At 42.1% G+C, this 19,313-nt stretch overlaps 1 protein-coding gene across 2 annotated transcripts in view; it reads left to right on the forward strand.

Annotated features, from left to right (window-relative positions):
* Positions 1-19,313, forward strand: part of PDS5A (PDS5 cohesin associated factor A) — a 734,756-nt gene that overhangs the window by 616,909 nt on the left and 98,534 nt on the right. For both annotated transcript variants that reach the window (XM_029589173.1, XM_029589180.1), the window contains exon 30: positions 16,027-16,172. In XM_029589173.1, the coding sequence (XP_029445033.1) occupies positions 16,027-16,172 (146 nt within the window). The remainder of the gene's footprint in view (positions 1-16,026; positions 16,173-19,313) is intronic.

Below are 19,313 nucleotides of genomic sequence, written 5' to 3' on the forward strand. Positions count from 1 at the left end.
TGAACCTAGAAAATGTGGTAGGCCTGATTGACAAACTGAAGAGTAGTAAATCACCTGGACCGGATGGTATACACCACAGAGTTCTGAAGGAACTAAAAAATGAAATTTCAGACCTATTAGTAAAAATTTGTAACCTATCATTAAAATCATCCATTGTACCTGAAGACTGGAGGGTGGCTAATATAACCACAATATTTAAAAAGGGCTCCAGGGGCGATCCGGGAAACAATAGACCAGTTAGCCTGACTTCAGTGACAGGAAAAATAGTGGAAAGTGTTCTAAATATCAAAATCACAGAACATATAGAAAGACATGGTTTAAATATCAAAATCACAGAACATATAGAAAGATATGGTTTAATGGAACAAAGTCAGCATGGCTTTACCCAAGGCAAGTCTTGCCTCACAAATCTGCTTCACTTTTTTGAAGGAGTTAATAAACAAAGGTGAACTGGTAGATGTAGTATATTTGGATTTTCAGAAGGTGTTTGACAAAGTTCCTCATGAGAGGCTTCTAGGAAAAGTAAAAAGTCATGGGATAGGTGGCGATGTCCTTTCGTGAATTACAAACTGACTAAAAGACAGGAAACAGAGAGTAGGATTAAATGGACAATTTTCTCAGTGGAAGGGAGTGGGCAGTGGAGTGTCTCAGGGATCTGTATTGGGACCCGTACTTTTCAATATATTTATAAATGATCTGAAAAGAAATAGGGCAAGTGAGGTAATCAAATTTGCAGATGACACAAAATTGTTCAGAGTAGTTAAATCACAAGCAGATTGTGATAAATTGCAGGAAGACCTTGTGAGACTGGAAAATTGGGCATCCAAATGGTAGATGAAATTTAATGTTGATAAGTGCAAGGTGATGCATATAGGGAAAAAGAACCCATGCTATAATTACACAATGTTGGGTTGCATATTAGGTGCTACAACCCAAGAAAGAGATCTAGGCGTCATAGTGGATAACACATTGAAATCGTCGGTTCAGTGTGCTGCGGCAGTCAAAAAAGCAAACAGAATGTTGGGAATTATTAGAAAGGGAATGGTGAATAAAACGGAAAATGTCATAATGCCTCTGTATCGCTCCATGGTGAGACCGCACCTTGAATACTGTGTACAATTCTGGTCGCTGCATCTCAAAAAAGATATAATTGCGATGGAGAAGGTACAGAGAAGGGCTACCAAAATAAGGGGAATGGAACAGCTTCCCTATGAGGAAAGACTAAAGAGGTTAGGACTTTTCAGCTTGGAGAAGAGACTGCTGAGGGGGGGATATGATAGAGATGTTTAAAATTATGAGAGTTCTAGAACGGGTAGATGTGAATCGGTTATTTACTCTTTCGGATAGTAGAAAGACTAGGGGGCACTCCATGAAGTTAGCATGGGGCACATTTAAAACTAATTGGAGAAAGTTCTTTTTTACTCAACGCACAATTAAACTCTGGAATTTGTTGCCAGAGGATGTGATTAGTGCAGTTAGTATAGCGGTGTTTAAAAAAGGATTGGATAAGTTCTTGGAGGAGAAGTCCATTACCTGCTATTACGTTCACTTAGAGAATAGCCACTGCCATTAGCAATGGTAACATAGAATAGACTTAGTTTTTGGGTACTTGCCAGGTTCTTATGGCCTGGATTGGCCACTGTTGGAAACAGGATGCTGGGCTTGATGGACCCTTGGTCTGACCCAGTATGGCATTTTCTTATGTTTTTAAGTATTTCTCTGACCCCAGCAGATGGCAGTTGCACCTTCGGTTCCCCAGTTCATTTAGAGCAGAGCTTTCCAAAGTGTGTGTCGCAACACTTTAGTGTGTCGCCTGAGGTGTGCCGGTGTGTCGTGCAAGCCCGGTGCACGTGACACACCGGCAAGTGGGAGCCAATGCAGCCGCCGGTGGAGCTCAACCCACTGGCGGCTGAGCAGTGAAATATCGCTGTGCTGTGTGCCGGAGACACACAGCAAGAAGATCGGCATGGCCATGGTGGAGCTCACCTCACCACGGCCCGAAGAACAAAAAGGTCACGTCAAAATGTGCAGGTGCTCTTCCTCCTTCCTGCCCATGCGGCCCCAGAAGAAAAATGTTGCCGGAGCTGCACGGGCAGAAAGGGGGAGGAGCGTCAGCCGCGTGCAGAAGAGGAGCAGCAGCGTTGTTGCAGCGGGCGAGAAGAGGAGGAGGCCCGATAGCAGGGTCCGCACCGCGGATTGGCCCGAGAAGATCAGGGCCGCTGCAGAGCCCATCCTGCAGCGACCCGTGAAGAGGAGGCCCAGAGGTAAGAGAGAGGCTGAGGGCCTGTAGAGTGCGTGTATGAGGTGAGTTGAGCGATTGTGTGTGGGAGTGAGGACCTGAATGTTTGCAGAGACAGCATGTGAGAGAGCCTGTGTGTGTGTGAGAGAGACAGCATGTGACAGTGAGAGCCTGTGCTTGAGCAAGACAGCATGTGGGAGTGAGAGAGAGCCTGGGTGTGTGAGAGTCAGACAGCATGTGCAAGAGAGAGACTGTATGAATGATTGTATGAGAGAGAGCATGTGATAGTGAGAGCCTATGCTTGAGCAAGACAGCCTGGGTGTGTGAGAGTCAGACAGCATGTGCAAGAGAGAGACTGTATGAATGATTGTATGAGAGAGAGCCTGTGAGAGCCTGTGTGTGTGTGTGTGTGTGTGAGAGAGAAAGCAAGCATGTGAGAAAGAGAACCTGACTGAATGAGGGAAGAAGATAGATGGAGAGAAAAGAAATAGAAAAAAAGACAATATGAAAGGAATTGGCAAAAAAATAAGAAAGGGGAGGTGGAACAAAAAAGCCTGTGACCAACCGATTAGAAAACTAAGATCAGACAGCAAAGGTAAAAAAAAAGAAATAAATTACTTTTTACTGATTGGCACATGTAATCTTTGGTAATGTGCAAGAGTAGCACTTTCTCTATGCTGATTTCACAATGTACGAGATCAACATGGAGGAAGTGGAAACCCACAGGGCCTGCACAGAGGAGGCAGCAGAATGGGCTTCAGTGCCAATAGCAGCAATCAGCGCCTCCCCAATAGCCATGCGGCATCAGTGACAGCGGCAGCAGAGGAATGAGAGAGGCTCCAAGGTTGCTGGCAAAAGAGAGAGAGGGGGTTTGCCTTTAGTGTGTGCCTGCCTGAGGGTGTGTCTGTGTATGAGAATGTATGGGGGTCTTCCTGGGGTTTGTATGTGTGAAAATAGGTGCCGGCCTGTGTGTGGTGTATGTGTGTGTGAGAATGAATTGGTGCCTGCCTGGGGGTCTGTGTGTGTGAGAATGAATGTGTGCATGCCTGGGGGATGGTGAGGGAGTGGTGTGAAAATGAATGGAAGCCTGCCTGGGGGTCAGTTTCAGTGTGTGAGAATGACTGGGAGCTTGCCTGGGTGTGTGTGTTTGTGTGTATGTGAGGGAGCCAGAGACAGTGTGTATGAGAAAATCCAGGGGAGAAAGAGTTTGTGGTGGGGGGGGGGGGTGGAGGGAGAGAGAGTGTCTTAGAGCTTGAGTGTGTGTCAGTGTCTGTGAGAGCGAGAGGTTATGGTGGGTATATAAGAGCATGAATGTGTATGTATGTGACAGTGTATGTGTGAGAGAGAGAGGATAACCTCCTAATCCTTGACAATATCAGGGTGACTGGAAATCAAGAGCTCCCACGTATGGACAGCAGGGGCTTTTTAAAATCCTTATTAGTTTTAATTATTGGGTGTTATTTGATATATGTGCTGTTTTGAAATATTTTATTGGTGTTTGGGAAATTGTAAAAAATGTATATGATTTTAATGAATAGAAATTCTATTTATCAGTAGTTTTAAAATATTCTTTTATTAGTATGGTTTTACTATTATAACTGATGCTTTATGTTTCTTGATTTTATTTGTTTTATGAGGAATGGTGGTTCTGTTTTTCCATTATTAATACACAGAGTCTGGCTTCTTGGGGTTTCCATTTCAGATTTTGTCTAATTTGTGCTCCTTTATTTTGTATTCTGTATTTGGTGAGGGTCTGTCTCTGCTCTGTGTGTGTGACCATGATGAGAAATTCGCTAGCATAGGGATCTATAGCAATCGGGTTTGTTTTGTTTCCTCAGTAGGTGGTGTATTGGTATTCTAGGACCCAGTATAATATTTACCCTTGCTTTTTCACAGGTAGGGTTATTGTTGTTTGAGTCCTTGGTGTTATTACTGTTATGTTACAATAGGATTGCAGTATAGATTTTGAGTGTCTTTTTTTTTTGCGAGGTTTTATTTTCGTTCACAATGTGCCTGGCAGTGGAAGGTGTTTGTGCTGCTGTTACTGTGAGGTGACACCAGAATTTGAAAATATCTTTTAGTATGATGAGCTGTAAGGGAAACATTCAAGGGAATTTCAGTGGATGCACAGAGTTACAGAACTGGAGGTGCAGGATTTATATTGACATTCTGTCCCTTCCTATAAATTCCAGACTTCACTCTCATAGCCATATAGAATTAGTTGAATGAGGCTATCAAATAATTATATAGTGTGAAACTGGCCAGCTTTTTAAAATTACGCTTTGGACTTTCTTATTAACACCAAATATTCAAAAGCTGTGTTCATCCCATCAAGCTCATATATCTCATTAAAGAGGTAAATTGAATAACACAGTAACTTTGTTTTATTATTGTTACTCATAAATTATAACAATAACATTAATCTTGGAATATTATATATTTTTAATATAAATGAAAGGTTTTCACAAGATAGGTTGTGTTGTGAAACATTTTATTATGTATATATTTAAGGAAACATACATAAATTGTCAAAATACATTTTGTTCATTTAACCTTTAACCTCTGGTTTGCTAGTAGACTGAATTAGTGTCCCGAAATTATGTTTGTCTAAAAAGTGTGTCACCAACATGAAAAGTTTGGAAAGCTCTGATTTAGAGGATAGTTTACAGAATTTCTTTATTCTTTGTTTTCCTCTAATTCTTTCCTTGGATGGATCATAGTTATAAAGTTAAAAAAAAAAAAAAGCCTGTGTTCAGCTTCTCTGGAGACTTGCAGGCAGAACTTTGTTTTCAGTAACAGATTTGTCTTGTACATTCCGTATTATGTTATTCTGTTGTTTTTGGGGTAAGTGTTTACTTATTTCTTACAGCCAGTATTTCAGCTGCCTTATGGGTGAATGTTGGTGGTCCAACCTCTCCCCCACAACCCCCTGCTGCCCTGAGATGCCGTTTATTCCTCTGGGCAGCCTAACAGTTGCAGAGACGCACCATTCCTCTGACTGAACGGGAGAGCGGGTCGTTTCTGACAGGTAGAAGCACTGAATTTCTTGTTCCTGTGAGGAGCTGGGTGCAGGGGGAGGGGTGGTCCAGTCCCTCCCCCGTGGAGACCCCTGAGAAGTCTCATACCTCGGGTCTCTCGTCAGAGAAGTAAAATTCCTCTGTCACTTTAGGCTGTCTGGAGGGGAAAAGAAAAAGGAAAAAGAGGAAAGGTTTTTACTTTTTATTAATCAGTACCCTGTACAAGGACCGGCAGCTTACGGGGGAAGGAGTGGAGAGCAGTTTTCTCTCTCTCCCACTCGCAACAGCCAGGCACAGAAGGATTTCGCCGTTCCTGCGGCAACTCCTCACCCCCCCCCCCTTCCTCCCGATGCCTCGATTGCCATTTTGTATCCACATGTGGAGAGCCAGCCTGCTGCACCTGTTTCTTTGCCAGATGGGGGAAGGGAATTCTCATTTTACTACTGATTTTGTACTTTTATCACACCTAATTTAAGCCCTGTGCAACCAGCTGACCTAGAAGCCTGCCTCTCCTCCCGATGCGGCCCCTCCCCCGGGGGAGGGGCCTTAAAGAGACAGCAGGCCTTTTCTTCTAAGTTTGTGATTTTAATGCACAAAGCTTTTTTTAGAAGCGGAGGCTGAATGGCAGGAGGAGGGACTTATACTAGCAAAGGTCCCCAGGCCATCAGGGGTGTTGGATCCCTCTAGGGGACAGTCAGGACGGACAACTGTTAATTCCTCGGGGTCTTTAGCTCCTAATTTGCCGGACCCTGGGTCGCAGGACCTTCTCCTTGGGGATGCAGATGGGGACATTGATGGGTCTGCCCCAGACGAGTTGGACCAGATCATTAAATCGCTTGGAGAGAATAAGGTGCATAAATTGCCGGAAGATCGTCACTACGTGGACCCGGTTCAGAGGCCAACAGTGCTGTCGTCAGACTAGACCAGTGCCTCACAGGACTCCCTCTTCGAGGTCGCAGTCCAGGTCTCATTCCTTTTGAGGCCGGAGACCGGCTCTGAACTCCTCTATGCACGGAGCTTCTGCTACATCTACCCAATGAAAAGTTGCCGGTCCACTCTACGGTTCCCAGGATAGGAGGACATCTTTCCCTCTTCTACAAGGAGTGGATCAAAATCACCTCAGACTGGTGGGACTTGGATATTCTATGGCACGGTTACACTTTAGAATTTGCTCGACCTCTCAGAGACAGGTTTGTCTTCTCTCCGTGCGGTCTCAGCAAACAGTGCGCAGTGCGACAAACACTGGATCGGCTCCTGGATTTGGGTGCCATTCTCCCGGTACCGGAACAAGGGTTTGGCCATTATTGCGTCTACTTCGTAGTCCCCAAGATAGTCAACGGGACTCTCAAGATACCACACTTCAGGATGGAAACCCTGCGCTCAGTGATTGCCGCGGTATACCTGGGAAAGTTCCTCACATCCATTGGACTTTGCGGAGGCTTATCTTCATATCCCTATCCTGTAGGAGCATTAGCGCTTCCTGCGCTTCAAGATTTTAGGGCAGCATTTCCAGTTCCAGGCCCTGCCATTTGGCCTGGCGACCGCTCCTCACACTTTCACCAAAGTTATGGTGGTGGTGGCGGTGGCCCTACGGAGGGAAGGGATTCTGGTCCATCCCTATTTGGACGACTGGCTCATCCGGATGAAGTCCGTGGATTTGTGCCAGCACTCAGTGGCAAGAGTATTACTTCTCCTCCAGTCGCTAGGCTGCATCGTCAATTTTGCCAAGAGCAGCCTCACTCCGGTGCAGTCACTCAACTTTTTGGGAGCTCATTTCGGCACCAAAGTGGGCACAGTCTCTCTTTGTTTGGATCGGGCCCAATCTCTCCTCTCTCAGGTTCAGTGCTTTCGGAACCTCAGACTTCCCACTGCTTGGGACTATCTCCAGGTGCTGGGCTCCATGGCCTCCACTATAGATGTGGGAAACGCCCAAGGCACTACATGTGTCCCTTGCAAAGAGCATTACTCTCCCGTTGGAAGTCGGTGTTTCGGGAATTTCAGACTCTTTTGCCGCTATCATCTCTAGCCAAGGAAAGCCTGACCTGGTGGCTCAACCTGGATCACTTGCTAAGAGTGGTGGACCTAGAGGTTCCGCAGTGGGTGATCATTACGACAGACGCCAGCCTCGCCGACTGGGGGGCTGTGTGCGGACGCCAATCAACGCAGGGGCAGTGGACGCCAGTACAGTCAGCGTGGCCCATCAACTGTCTGGAGATAAGAGCCATTCGTCTGTACTGAAGCGCTTTCTGTCTCTAGTCCAAGGCCGAGCAGTCCGAATCTTCTCCGACAGCACAACGACAGTGGCGTACATCAACCATCAGGGAGGGACAAGGAGTCTCCATGTTGCTCAAGAGATGAACAAGCTAATGCCGTGGGCAGAACTCCATTTGTCCCATCTGGCAGCGTCTCACATTGCAGGTGTAGACAATGTTCAAGCAGACTTCTTACATCGCCAACACTTAGATCCCGGGGAGAGAAAGCTGTTCCAGGAAGCAGTGTCACTTCTCTTCACGCGATGGGGGACTCCCATTCTCAAAGCCACTCAAAGGAACACAAAGGCTCCATGCTTCTTCAGTTGCAGAAGAACAACAAGGCACAGAGGGTGTCAATGCCTTAGTCCTCCCATGGCCGCAGGACCTCCTGCTCTACGTCTTTCCGCCTTGGCCCCTAGTGGGAAAGGTGCTCCGAAGAATAGAGTCACCAGGGGCCCATGATCCTGGTAGCTTCGGAATGGCCTCAACGACCTGTGGTTTGCAGATTTGGTCAATCCTAGCGGTGGACGGCCCGCTTCGACTGAGACATCTGCTGAACCTTCTCCAACAGGGCCCAGTATTTTTCGACCAAGGAGATCACTTCTGTCTAGCGGCCTGGCTTTTGAGCAGCGCCAGCTGAGAAGAGGAGGGTACCCAGAGGCTGTTATCTCCACTCTCTGCTCAAGGCTAGGAAGTTTTCCACCTCCATGTCCTATGTCCGGGTCTGGAAAGCTTTTGAGTCTTGGTGCCAGTCCACACAACTTTCTCCACGTCATGCGTCAATACCCCAGATCTTATCTTTCTTGCAGCACGGTCTGGAGATGGGATTAGCCTCAATTCCCTCAGAATACAGGTGGCAGCCCTTGGTGCCCTCCATCATCAGGATGGAACTACTCTTTCATCGCACCCTGACATAGTCCGGTCCTTAAAGGGAGTAAAGCATGTGAAGCCACCGATACGCTTGAATTTGGTCCTTCAAATTCTAGGCGGTCCACCGTTTGAACCTCTGAAGAGAGCTACCCTCAAGGACCTCGCTCTCAGGACAGTATTCCTGGTGTCTATCTGTTCCGCTTGCAGAATTTCGGAGCTTCAAGCTTTGTCATGTAGAGAGCCTTATCTACGCTTCATGGATTCAGGGGTATCCTTGTGTACCATACCATCTTTTCTACCAAAGGTGGTCTCGTTCTTTCATTTCAATCAGTTGGTGGAGCTGCCGTCCTTCCAGGACGAGGATTCCAGAGAGCTTAGACGCCTCAATGTCAAGTGCGTCGTCCTTCGATGTCTGGAGGCTACCAATGCTTCCGTTTATCGTATCACCTCTTGTCCTCTGGAGTGGTCCCCAGAAGGGGAAACAAGGCTTCTAAAACCACCATTGCCCACTGGCTAAAGGAAGCAATTTCTATGGCGTACGTTGGCGCTGGGCGTCCACCGCCAGATGGTATAAAGGCTCATTCTCTCCGAGCTCAAGCAGCCTCCTGGGCAGAAAGCCGAGCGGCCTCTTCGCAGGAGATTTGCAGAGCAGCTACCTGGAAGTCGTTACACGCATTTGCGCGTCACTATCACTTGAATCTTCAACCACCGATCGTGGGCTCCTTTGGGGCTCAGGTCATTAGTGCTGGGCTATCAGTGGCCCACCCTACTTAGGGAAGTTTTGGTACTTCCCACAGTCTGGACTGATCCTGGTACGTACAGGGAAAAGAAAATTATTCCTTACCTGCTAATTTTCGTTCTGTAGTACCATGGATCAGTCCAAATGCCCACCCTACTGATTGATGGGGGTTCTTTGGGATAATCTTTCAGCTCGACTGTGTAATTATTTCAGGATCGGTTTGGGACTGATTAAGAGTTCAGGTTGCAAGTTTTTTGCTTAGATTTGTTTACAGTTGATATTCAATTTTGTATTGATCCATCCAAGTTGTTTTTCCTTATTGCTTGGATATTCTTAATTCTGAAGGTTTACAGAGGGCGCACCAGTTATGAGGGGAACGCCCTCTCAGTTTTTGCTCTGACTCCATCTGCTGGAAGGGGGACATAACCCACGGTCTGGACTGATGCATGGTACTACAGGAACGAAAATTAGCAGGTAAGGAATAATTTTCTTTTCTTTTTTCCACAAATACAATTTTTTAAAATTTTTTAATAAAACTTTTTCTTTTTCTTTTTACAGTTTTTGTTTCATGAAATCCCTAAACATAACCTTTAAACCTTATATGGAGCCAAACATCCTTATCTTTTCTTTTCCAAATGTCTGTCTTTCTAGAAAAAATGGGTTCAGTCTGTAAATCTTTTGAAAAATTCAAAACAATATAGTTTTGGGGAGAAAAGAAATCAGATAACACAGTGGAGTCAAAAACATCTCCAAATTTGCTCAGCATTAAGCTGCCATCATGGGGGAAAAAAAACTCTTCTTTTTCCATTTGCATTAAATTAAAATAGTTCTTTCCATGAGCAATGACTTGAAAATTTTTTACAGACCTTCAAGAATACAATTGAAATATTCAGTAATTATTCAGAGACTTTATAGATACTTAGCTTCAAAGTTTAACTTCCAGGTTTATCGTTGTCATGGCCATGTTTCATGTTAAGCGCTGCTTCAGGACAAGAACAAAATCAAGCTCTCTAGTCAGCTACTTCTGCATTGCTTATTGCCATGTTTCTATGGAAAAAAGAGCATAGTTATAAAGATTCAGGGCATACTCAATCCAATCACAAAGCAGCTTTTTTTTCAAAGATGACCAATCACAAATATGCTGCTGTATTCTTCAGGCATGGTCACAATGTTGATCCAAAAAAAAAATAAATAATGGATATCGGCCGGTTAAGTCTATGCCATAATCTCCATATGAATTACTGCATATAAAAAGGATAAGCAAATACAATTCTTAAATTGTTGAAAGTGCATTCAATGTCAAAGTAATGCTGTTTTCCTCCATATCTGCCCCTGTATGAAAAAGGGGCTTTAATTATCAATATTTTGTTTGTTTAAAGAAAATTAGCTCAATCAGTGGAGTTATTTAATCCACAAGGATGTAAAGATTTGAGTCGATAAATCCATTGTTCTCAATGCAGCAATTGTATCCCGCAGTTCCCAACCCCGGGGATAAACTGGAAAATGATCAAGTATATAGCACCTTAATTTATTGAAGACATGTCCATAAGAACATGCCATACTGGGTCAGACCCCAAGGGTCCATCAAGCCCAGCATCCTGTTTCTAACACTGGCCAATCCAGGCCATAAGAACCTGGCAAGAACCCAAAAACTAAGTCTATTCCATGCTACTGTTGCTAGTAATAGCAGTGACTATTTTCTAAGTCAACTTAATTAATAGCAGGTAATGGTCTTCTCCTCCAAGAACTTATCTAATCCTTTTTGAAACACAGCTACACTAACTGCACTAACCACATCCTCTGGCAACAAATTCCAGAGTTTAATTGAGCATTGAGTGAAAAAGAACTTTCTCTGATTAGTTTTAAATGTGCCACATGCTAACTTCATGGAGTGCCCCCTAGTTTTTCTGTTATCCGAAAGAGTGAATAACTGATTCACGTTAACCCGTTCTAGACCTCTCATGATTTTAAACACCTCTATCATATCCCCCCTCAGCCATCTCTTCTCCAAGCTGAAAAGTCCTAATCTCTTTAGTCTTTCCTCATAGGGGATCTGTTCCATTCCCTTTATCATTTTGGTCGCCCTTCTCTGTACATTCTCCATCGCAACTATATCTTTTTGAGATACGGCGACCAGAATTGTACACAGTATTCAAGGTGCGGTCTCACCATGGAGCAATACAGAGGCATTATGACATTTTCCGTTTTATTCACCATTCCCTTTCTAATAATTTCCAACATTCTGTTTGCTTTTTTGACTGCCACAGCACACTGAACCGACGATTTCAATGTGTTATCCACTATGACGCCTAGATCTTTCTTGGGTGGTAGCTCCTAATATGGAACCTAACATTGTGTAACTATAGCATGGGTTATTTTTCCCTATGCATCACCTTGCACTTATCCACATTAAATTTCATCTGCTATTTGGATGCCCAATTTTCCAGTCTCAGAAGGTCTTCCTGCAATTTATCACAATCTGCTTGTGATTTAACTACTCTGAACAATTTTGTATCATCTGCAAATTTGATTACCTCACTTGCCCTATTTCTTTCCAGATCATTTATAAATATATTGAAAAGTACGGGTCCCAATACAGATCCCTGAGACACTCCACTGCCCACTCCCTTCCACTGAGAAAATTGTCCATTTAATCCTATTCTCTGTTTCCTGTCTTTTAGCCAGTTTGTAATTCACGAAAGGACATCGCCACCTATCCCATGACTTTTTACTTTTCCTAGAAGCCTCTCATGAGGAACTTTGTCAAACACCTTCTGAAAATCCAAATATACTACATCTACCAGTTCACCTTTGTTTATTAACTCCTTCAAAAAAGTGAAGCAGATTTGTGAGGCAAGACTTGCCTTGGGTAAAGCCATGCTGACTTTGTTCCATTAAACCATGTCTTTCTATATGTTCTGTGATTTTGATATTTAAACCATGTCTTTCTATATGTTCTGTGATTTTGATATTTAGAACACTTTCCACTATTTTTCCTGTCACTGAAGTCAGGCTAACTGGTCTATTGTTTCCCGGATCGCCCCTGGAGCCCTTTTTAAATATTGTGGTTACATTAGCCACCCTCCAGTCTTCAGGTACAATGGATGATTTTAATGATAGGTTACAAATTTTTACCTATAGGTCTGAAATTTCTTAGATCCTTTAGAACCCCGATTAAGGCAATGTTAGAAGAGCGGAGGCTCAATACATTTTTAAGATAACACTTATGTTCAGCTGGTCGCGTCTTCAGTTTTGTAGCTTTGTCCATATACACTAAATTGCATGGGCACTGCAGTATATATACAACATAGGAGATGCTGCAATCTGTCATAAATTGCAAGGTGTACACACATCCATCAGAAGGATTATATAAGAAGAGATTTGAAGCATGTTTGAACAAAAATTGCACTGTTCACCCTTTCAATGGAATCCACACTATGTTAATATTTTCATTTCCACTACTAAACATAGAGGAGTCCAAAAATTCTCATAAATTGCAACTTCTCGTATATGCAAAACACAAAGGGGTCGATGCAATACAGTGCGCTTGCCCGCACTCTGCAGGTTAAATAGGCGCTAATCCACCCCCTAATGCACTAGGGGCATTAGCTCCTATTTAACCTGCATCAGACATGAAGTGAATGTAATAGCGCTCATCACATGCAAATGCAGACAGCCGATTATGAAAACCGACACTGATTTTACCGGCATCGGTCTTCATAACCGGCAGCCGTGGTGGGGTCGCTTTAGCAACCCTAGCACCTCCTTGCTAGCGCGACCCCTAATTTGAGTATTGCATGACGCGCCCCCCTTTCGGGCGCTGGCTTTTCAGTGCCCACTTTCCGTGCTTTATATTGCATCTGCCCCTTGGAAAAAATTTGTATGCTAACAACACATCCCAATATTTACGAATAATTGCAATGAGTTGTTGAGAGCAAATTGAAAACCTCATGGGACAGATCAGTTCTGGTCGAGAGTTTCCTCTATTTCCCTGAGACTGTAAAAGCCACTGTCGCAAAATATAGTGCATTTATATGCATGCTTTATTATATTGAAAGGAAAACCTTGTTGAAATAAAACTCTCAGATAGAGGGAAAACTCAAGCTATATTGCCCAGGCCAAGGATGGCAGGATTTCTGCATGTTAATAGTGAGGTTGTTCAAATTGCAGTTTGTTTGGTGATCTTTCTAAGCCTAAATACTGAAAAGATTTATGGACAAAAAGTGATAGAAAAAATGTATGGGGAATTGAACTGGTTTTAACTAGATGTTTTTTGATTATGGATAATTAAAATTGTTATAAATCGCATTGAAACTTCACTGCTGATTATGAGGAAGCTACAAATAAATTTAAGAGAAATACAAGGAAAGTTGTTTTGAAGTGCTTCCTTGTGGTGTTGGTTTGTATCTAGAACAAACCTAAGGAAAATCATGATTGTGAAGGGTAAAAAGTCCAGACTTACAGAGCAATATCCCGGATACTGAGGGTAGTTTAATAGCAGTCCTAGACTAGGTCCACTGAATGGATAGAGGGAAATTGCAGATTTTAAACACGGTGTCTTAAATAAGAGTAAAGAAGAGACAGATGTTAGCACTAGGGGAGCTATTTATGGCAGTATATTAGATTCAAAATTATGGGGGGGGGGGGGGGGAGGTAGTGAGCCCTGACTTGAGGCATTGATAGCAGTTAACTACCTGTTTGTTTTGGCATAGACTATTCTCCACTTGAGCCAAGAATCCTGAATAGCCAGTCAGACAACAAAGCACCCTTGCACCTGGAGCTTGGAGTAATGATATCTCTGTAAAGGATTTCAACAAACCTGTTGCTTTTTGTCTCCATCTGCTGGTAAGGGAGCATAAACCTATGTATCTGGACTAGTCTGGCTGAAATCAAGGAAGGGAAATTAACGTAAGATTAACTTTCTCCCAGCTTTATCCAGGTAAAGTTAAACATATAACTTTATCCAACTATATTCGGCAGCAGACTTGTCATGGTAAGTCCCATTGAATATCCCTGAATAATCACACATAACTTTATCCAGATAAATTTGCTGTTTGCTGGCTGTCTGAATATTGGCCTCATTACATCCCCAGAGGCATACAAGAGGGAGGTTAAGTAAATTAAGGTCACATCAGTGAGTGATTCTGAACTTGAAGAAATCCTGTTATATGTCTAATTGTGATATTGAAGAACAGTGAAAAAAAATATCCCTTTTAAGATAAAGCTGAAATACAATGGCTCGTTTCTTTTTATATTTAAAAACAATCACCTTTTAAAAGTTAGAAAATTACTTTTGCAGTTTTAAGGCATACTTTGAGCTGAACCTTAAAATCAGATGCACTGGTGTGTGGAATTAGCTAATTACTCAGCAGGATTTCTACTGCAATCACTGTGTTGCTGCCTCTGTTACCACATTTAACTAAAGTTATTTTCTGCTAATTCTCTTCCCTGAAAGTTACTGTCCTTGAAGTTTAGGAACCTTCATTTTCAGTTTTTATTTTTCCTGGAAATTTATCAATGTTTATTATTTAAAAAAAAAACACAAAATGGAAGAAAATCAGCGGGAAAAAATTAATCATTTTTTCCCACTGATTTTTTTCCCATTTTTATTATAATAAATGCTGATCAGTTCCCAGGAAAAATGAAATAACTGAAAACGAAGATCCCTATTCATGTTGAAACTGCACAGTAATGCAAACCTATTAGAGTAATCATATATTCTGCGCAGGATTTAGGATGGGTGCTAAATTCAGCTTCTAATTCAAGCTTTATAAATGGCAAATGATTGCTCGCAATCTTCAAGTGCTAAAGAATGCAGAATAAAACTGCTTCAGTCAAGATCCATACCAGTATTGTAAATTAGTAGATCCCCATAATTTATGGTTTCTGCCCAACAGTTCCCTTCTTCTCTTCAGATATCACAAGGAGATTTTCTTTGTAGAATAATTATCTTTATTGTTAGGATCTTGTCAGTTATAGCACATAGTTATAGAAAGAAAGGAAAGACTGCAGAAGCAGAGATACAGAAAAGCCAGGCAAATAAAAACACAAAAAAGCTGATTTTTCGTTATTTCATATTATATAAAGGAACAAATCACAAATGTACATATAATCTGATTATTCCAAGTTTTACATATAAGGTAGCAAGCTAGCAGATTAACTGTGCCCATATCTGGTGACATTAGGACATTGATATGATATTGATTGGAAATTGGTATAATCATCTCATAACTGTTTAGTCTATAGTGCCATGCAGCATGTATTTTAGTATTTTTCCAGATCTTTTAGTTATGTCTGTTCTATTGCTAACACAGAGGAATTACTTTGTTACTTTTGTCCATCTATGCCTAGCCTCCCTCTACACATTCCCAGGCTCCAGTTTCATGGCTGTTGAGAGAATTCCATGTCTGTGGCCCAGATGTCCTTATCTTGTACGAAAGGGGTAGTCTCCCCCATCACACTCCTCCAAGTTTCCTTATCTCTAGGTTACAACCCTGGTCCCTCAGATTAGCATGATCCTGTAACTACACCATTCTTTACCAAGTCTGTACTCAGAAAGAGATACATACTTGTTCTGAAAATCTACAAGTTTTAGTAATTGCCTTCAGCAGAAGAGACTCCATTAATAGGTGAATCTCAGGTTGCACTTCTTTACAAATATGTTTACAAAAGGTGTTGAGAGTATTATGTTGAGTGGAAGAAGGCAAGACAGTTCCAAAGCTATTGTTTAGCTAAATGTAACTGACTAATAATAAATAAATCTATCCCAGAGGTAACTACACACACATTTCTGAAATTCCCTGAATTTTAGCATGTAGGAGTACGCTTGAACTGAAAAGCATTGTGTTAACTTAAGCTGTTATGCCTGTGTAATATGCCCTTGCAAATTATAATACATTTTTGTTTTAGCCAAAACTTGCTGGTGTGTTGGGTGCAGTGAATAAGCCCCTGTCTGCAGCTGGAAGGAGGCCATATAATAGAACCACGGGATCTGACAGTTGTAGCAACATAAGTGTAAATTCCGAGCCCGGCTCACCTACGGGGAACAGAACAAGGTACTACACGTCTGAAATTATCCCTCTAAAAAATTGTTTGCAAAATGGATTGTTTTTCTTTTTTGATCTCAGACCCACAATACCACATTTGTTTTAAAATAAGAAGATGAAACAGATTATCAAGATTAGCATTTATTATTATTCCATATAAAAATATGTTCACAGCACAGTAAATTTTTCTCCATGGACAAGCAGTAAAGTATATCGCACTGTTGGCTGACTTCATCCAATGGCACCAAAGATGGAAGTGCATAGCTCTGAAGTAAAACTTTTGTGCTCTACTGAGCATGTGTGGTGTACTGCACATGCTTAGTGGTCAAGTGAGGTCCCCTCAGTCCTTTTTCTTCCATGGACCGAGTGGGACAGGTCCTGTAAAGCTCTGATTATTTGTTCACAAGGCTGTGTTTTCTGTTGGGAGTTTGATCATGCTTTAAAGTTTATTTCTTTCTGTTTGAGAGTGATAGTTTTAAAAACTTATTCCTTATCCTGCTAGAGCAATCCAGACGTGGATTTATATCATTCTACCAACAGATGGGGACAGAGAAAAGTTTTCCAGTGACATCATTCCTATTGCACTTGCCAGTATTCACTTTTTCCAGCAGATGGTGGGCACATGCTGATCTGGTAGAGCAGGATCCTAGCTCCCAAGTCTGGTGTTTTTTGCCTACCCCTTGTAGAGTAAATGTGAATCCACTCAGGGCATCAGCTTGCAGATTGGATGGTTCAGGAATGAGTGATTTGTCTTGCAGTCCAGATCACACAAACACATTAAGAAAATAATAACACCTTACTAGAACTTATGTGAAAGTATGAAAAGCTAAGTTTTTCTGTATAATATATGCACAAACCAAACACTTATGAGAACACTTGGGAACAAATAACAGCTTACAATACAGTACCAGAGACTCTGGGTCTTTTCTCTCGGCTCAGTTCTCATCAGCAGACCTGCCCCATATCATATATTATGTCCTTGGCTGGCACATGGTCAGAACAAGTTTCTTTATTCTAACTCCTGAAGTTTTGCTAAAATGACTGATAAGGAAAAACTACAGTGTATCTCAGACCACTCTGAAAATGGTGAATTCCTTGTGGTTTGTACAGTGCCTGTAATTGCCAATTTGTACAGACATTCTCTCAAATGTGAAACTATTTTCTCTTGCATTTTTCTCTGAACCTAACCAAAAATCAGGATATGTATCACCAGGGTCAATGTAAAATAAAAGTAAATCATATAGCTAATGTTTCAAAAAATAAGCAAAATACCACTGAAAAGCACAAAAGTTCTGGGCAGTTGCCAGGTGTTTCAGCTCTCAACACTAGCAGAACTGTTTGTATTGGACACAAAACCTTTAACACTCTAACTTCTGGCTTCCTCTAAGTAAGTGGTCATCTTATATATTTTTTATTAAGTCCTGTCTCCATTTTGTGTTTGTGTGACCTTGAAGCTTGCAGGCTTCAAGTTAAGAGAAGGGAGGGGAAGAAGCTGTGGAGGAAGAGTAGGGAGGGGCTACATAACAGCCCCAAAGCCTGTAGTTTCTTTAAGCTATACTGTGTGTCTGCATTATCTTTCTTTCAAAACAAGCTACAAGCTGACCTTGTACATATATGTTGTTCTTTGTCTCTTTCTCTACTAATTTTCTTATACTAAGGAGGAAGGGGAGCTGGGAGAGAAGTTTCACTAAGAATTTAAACATGACTATTTTCTGTCTCTTATGAGATAAAATTAACTCTTTATGCTTCTTTTACTAACTAATACAACCTGGTAGAGTAGATTTGAATTCACTCATAAGAAATCAGCTTTTAGAGTTACTTCTCTGATTGAGCAAGAGTCATGTCTCCTAGGGCACATTTCTTGCATCCTCTAGGTTCCCAGAGTAGTTTGCTTGGTTGAGTTAGGTAATGTGTTAGCTCTCTGTGGCCTTCAGGCCTGGTTAAGTAGAGTTATTTTGGGAAGAGAGTGCAGGAGAGGTTCTCTTGGAATTGTATTCTCTGTCTTCTTACCTCTTTTTGTTTGCCTTTTTATTTTTTTGCTCTCCCCTTGTTATTGCCCTGCCTCATCTATGACCTGTTTTTTAGTGACTTGTCAGCAGCTTTTGAGGCTAAAGTTTGGGGGGGAAAAGAAAACGAGAGAGCGAACATTGAGGGAGTTTGCAGACAAGATTTTTGCTTGCTACAGTTCAGTTGGCTTCAGCCAAGGCTGCAACTAGAGACAATGCCATTGCAGAAGAAAGTTGGTGCTTCTCCAAGGAAGGGGGCCTTTGGAAGTTGCAGCCTGCGGGTTGGTTGTCAGAGCCACATGGATCAAGGCTTAGTTGGGCTTTTTACTGTGGCCAGAGGGCATCTGGGGAATGTGGTGGTGTCATATAACAAGATTTATGATCAAAACAAAAATAACCTTGCGGCGTAATCTCAGCTGTGGGAGGACCTGGTTGTTAAACATCTCCATCAAGCAACTGTTAGTTTCCCATTTATTTTAGAGGAGAAAGAAATGATATGCAACACGTCATCTTTCATTATATTTATTTTATTCTACATGGCTATTGCAAAGTTGCTCTATTCATCCACTCTCCCTCTGCGCCCTCTCCCCCCCCCCCCCCCCAAGGCTTTTCCCTAATATCTTTCATAAATGGAGCATGCAATCAATCAATGCTTTATTCCCTGATGACAAGCATTCTTACATCACATCATTATTCTTTTTGATATATAATTTGTCCATAGACCTCATTTAATGGCTGCTACCAATCGTTTAACCAAATCCCAATATTTAAACGACACCCATTTTTCATACATATTAGGTATCATCAGTGTTATGCTAGATGTCAGTTGCAAGGTCTGATGCAAAATTGCACAATCCATCCTTCGTCAGCACATAGCCCACTCCATATTTTGACTACAAAAAATTTAAAATGAATTCTAACAGTACATTCACTACTTGAGATAACAGCAACTCAGAACAATAAAATGCTTGCTAAGCTCTACAAAAATATAAAATGTTTCTTTCTTATAAATCGACTGTGCTCCTATATATAGCCATCCAACAAATATAGAGACATTTAAGAACCCAGAAAAAGGTTTTTTTTACTGTTTCCACAGTGGATTTTGCCTCAGTCAGTGGAGATTATGGCTGACTAAGACAGTTGT

The sequence above is a fragment of the Rhinatrema bivittatum genome, chromosome 1, assembly GCF_901001135.1.
Source record: "Rhinatrema bivittatum chromosome 1, aRhiBiv1.1, whole genome shotgun sequence".
Classification (NCBI taxonomy): Eukaryota; Metazoa; Chordata; class Amphibia; order Gymnophiona; family Rhinatrematidae; genus Rhinatrema; species Rhinatrema bivittatum.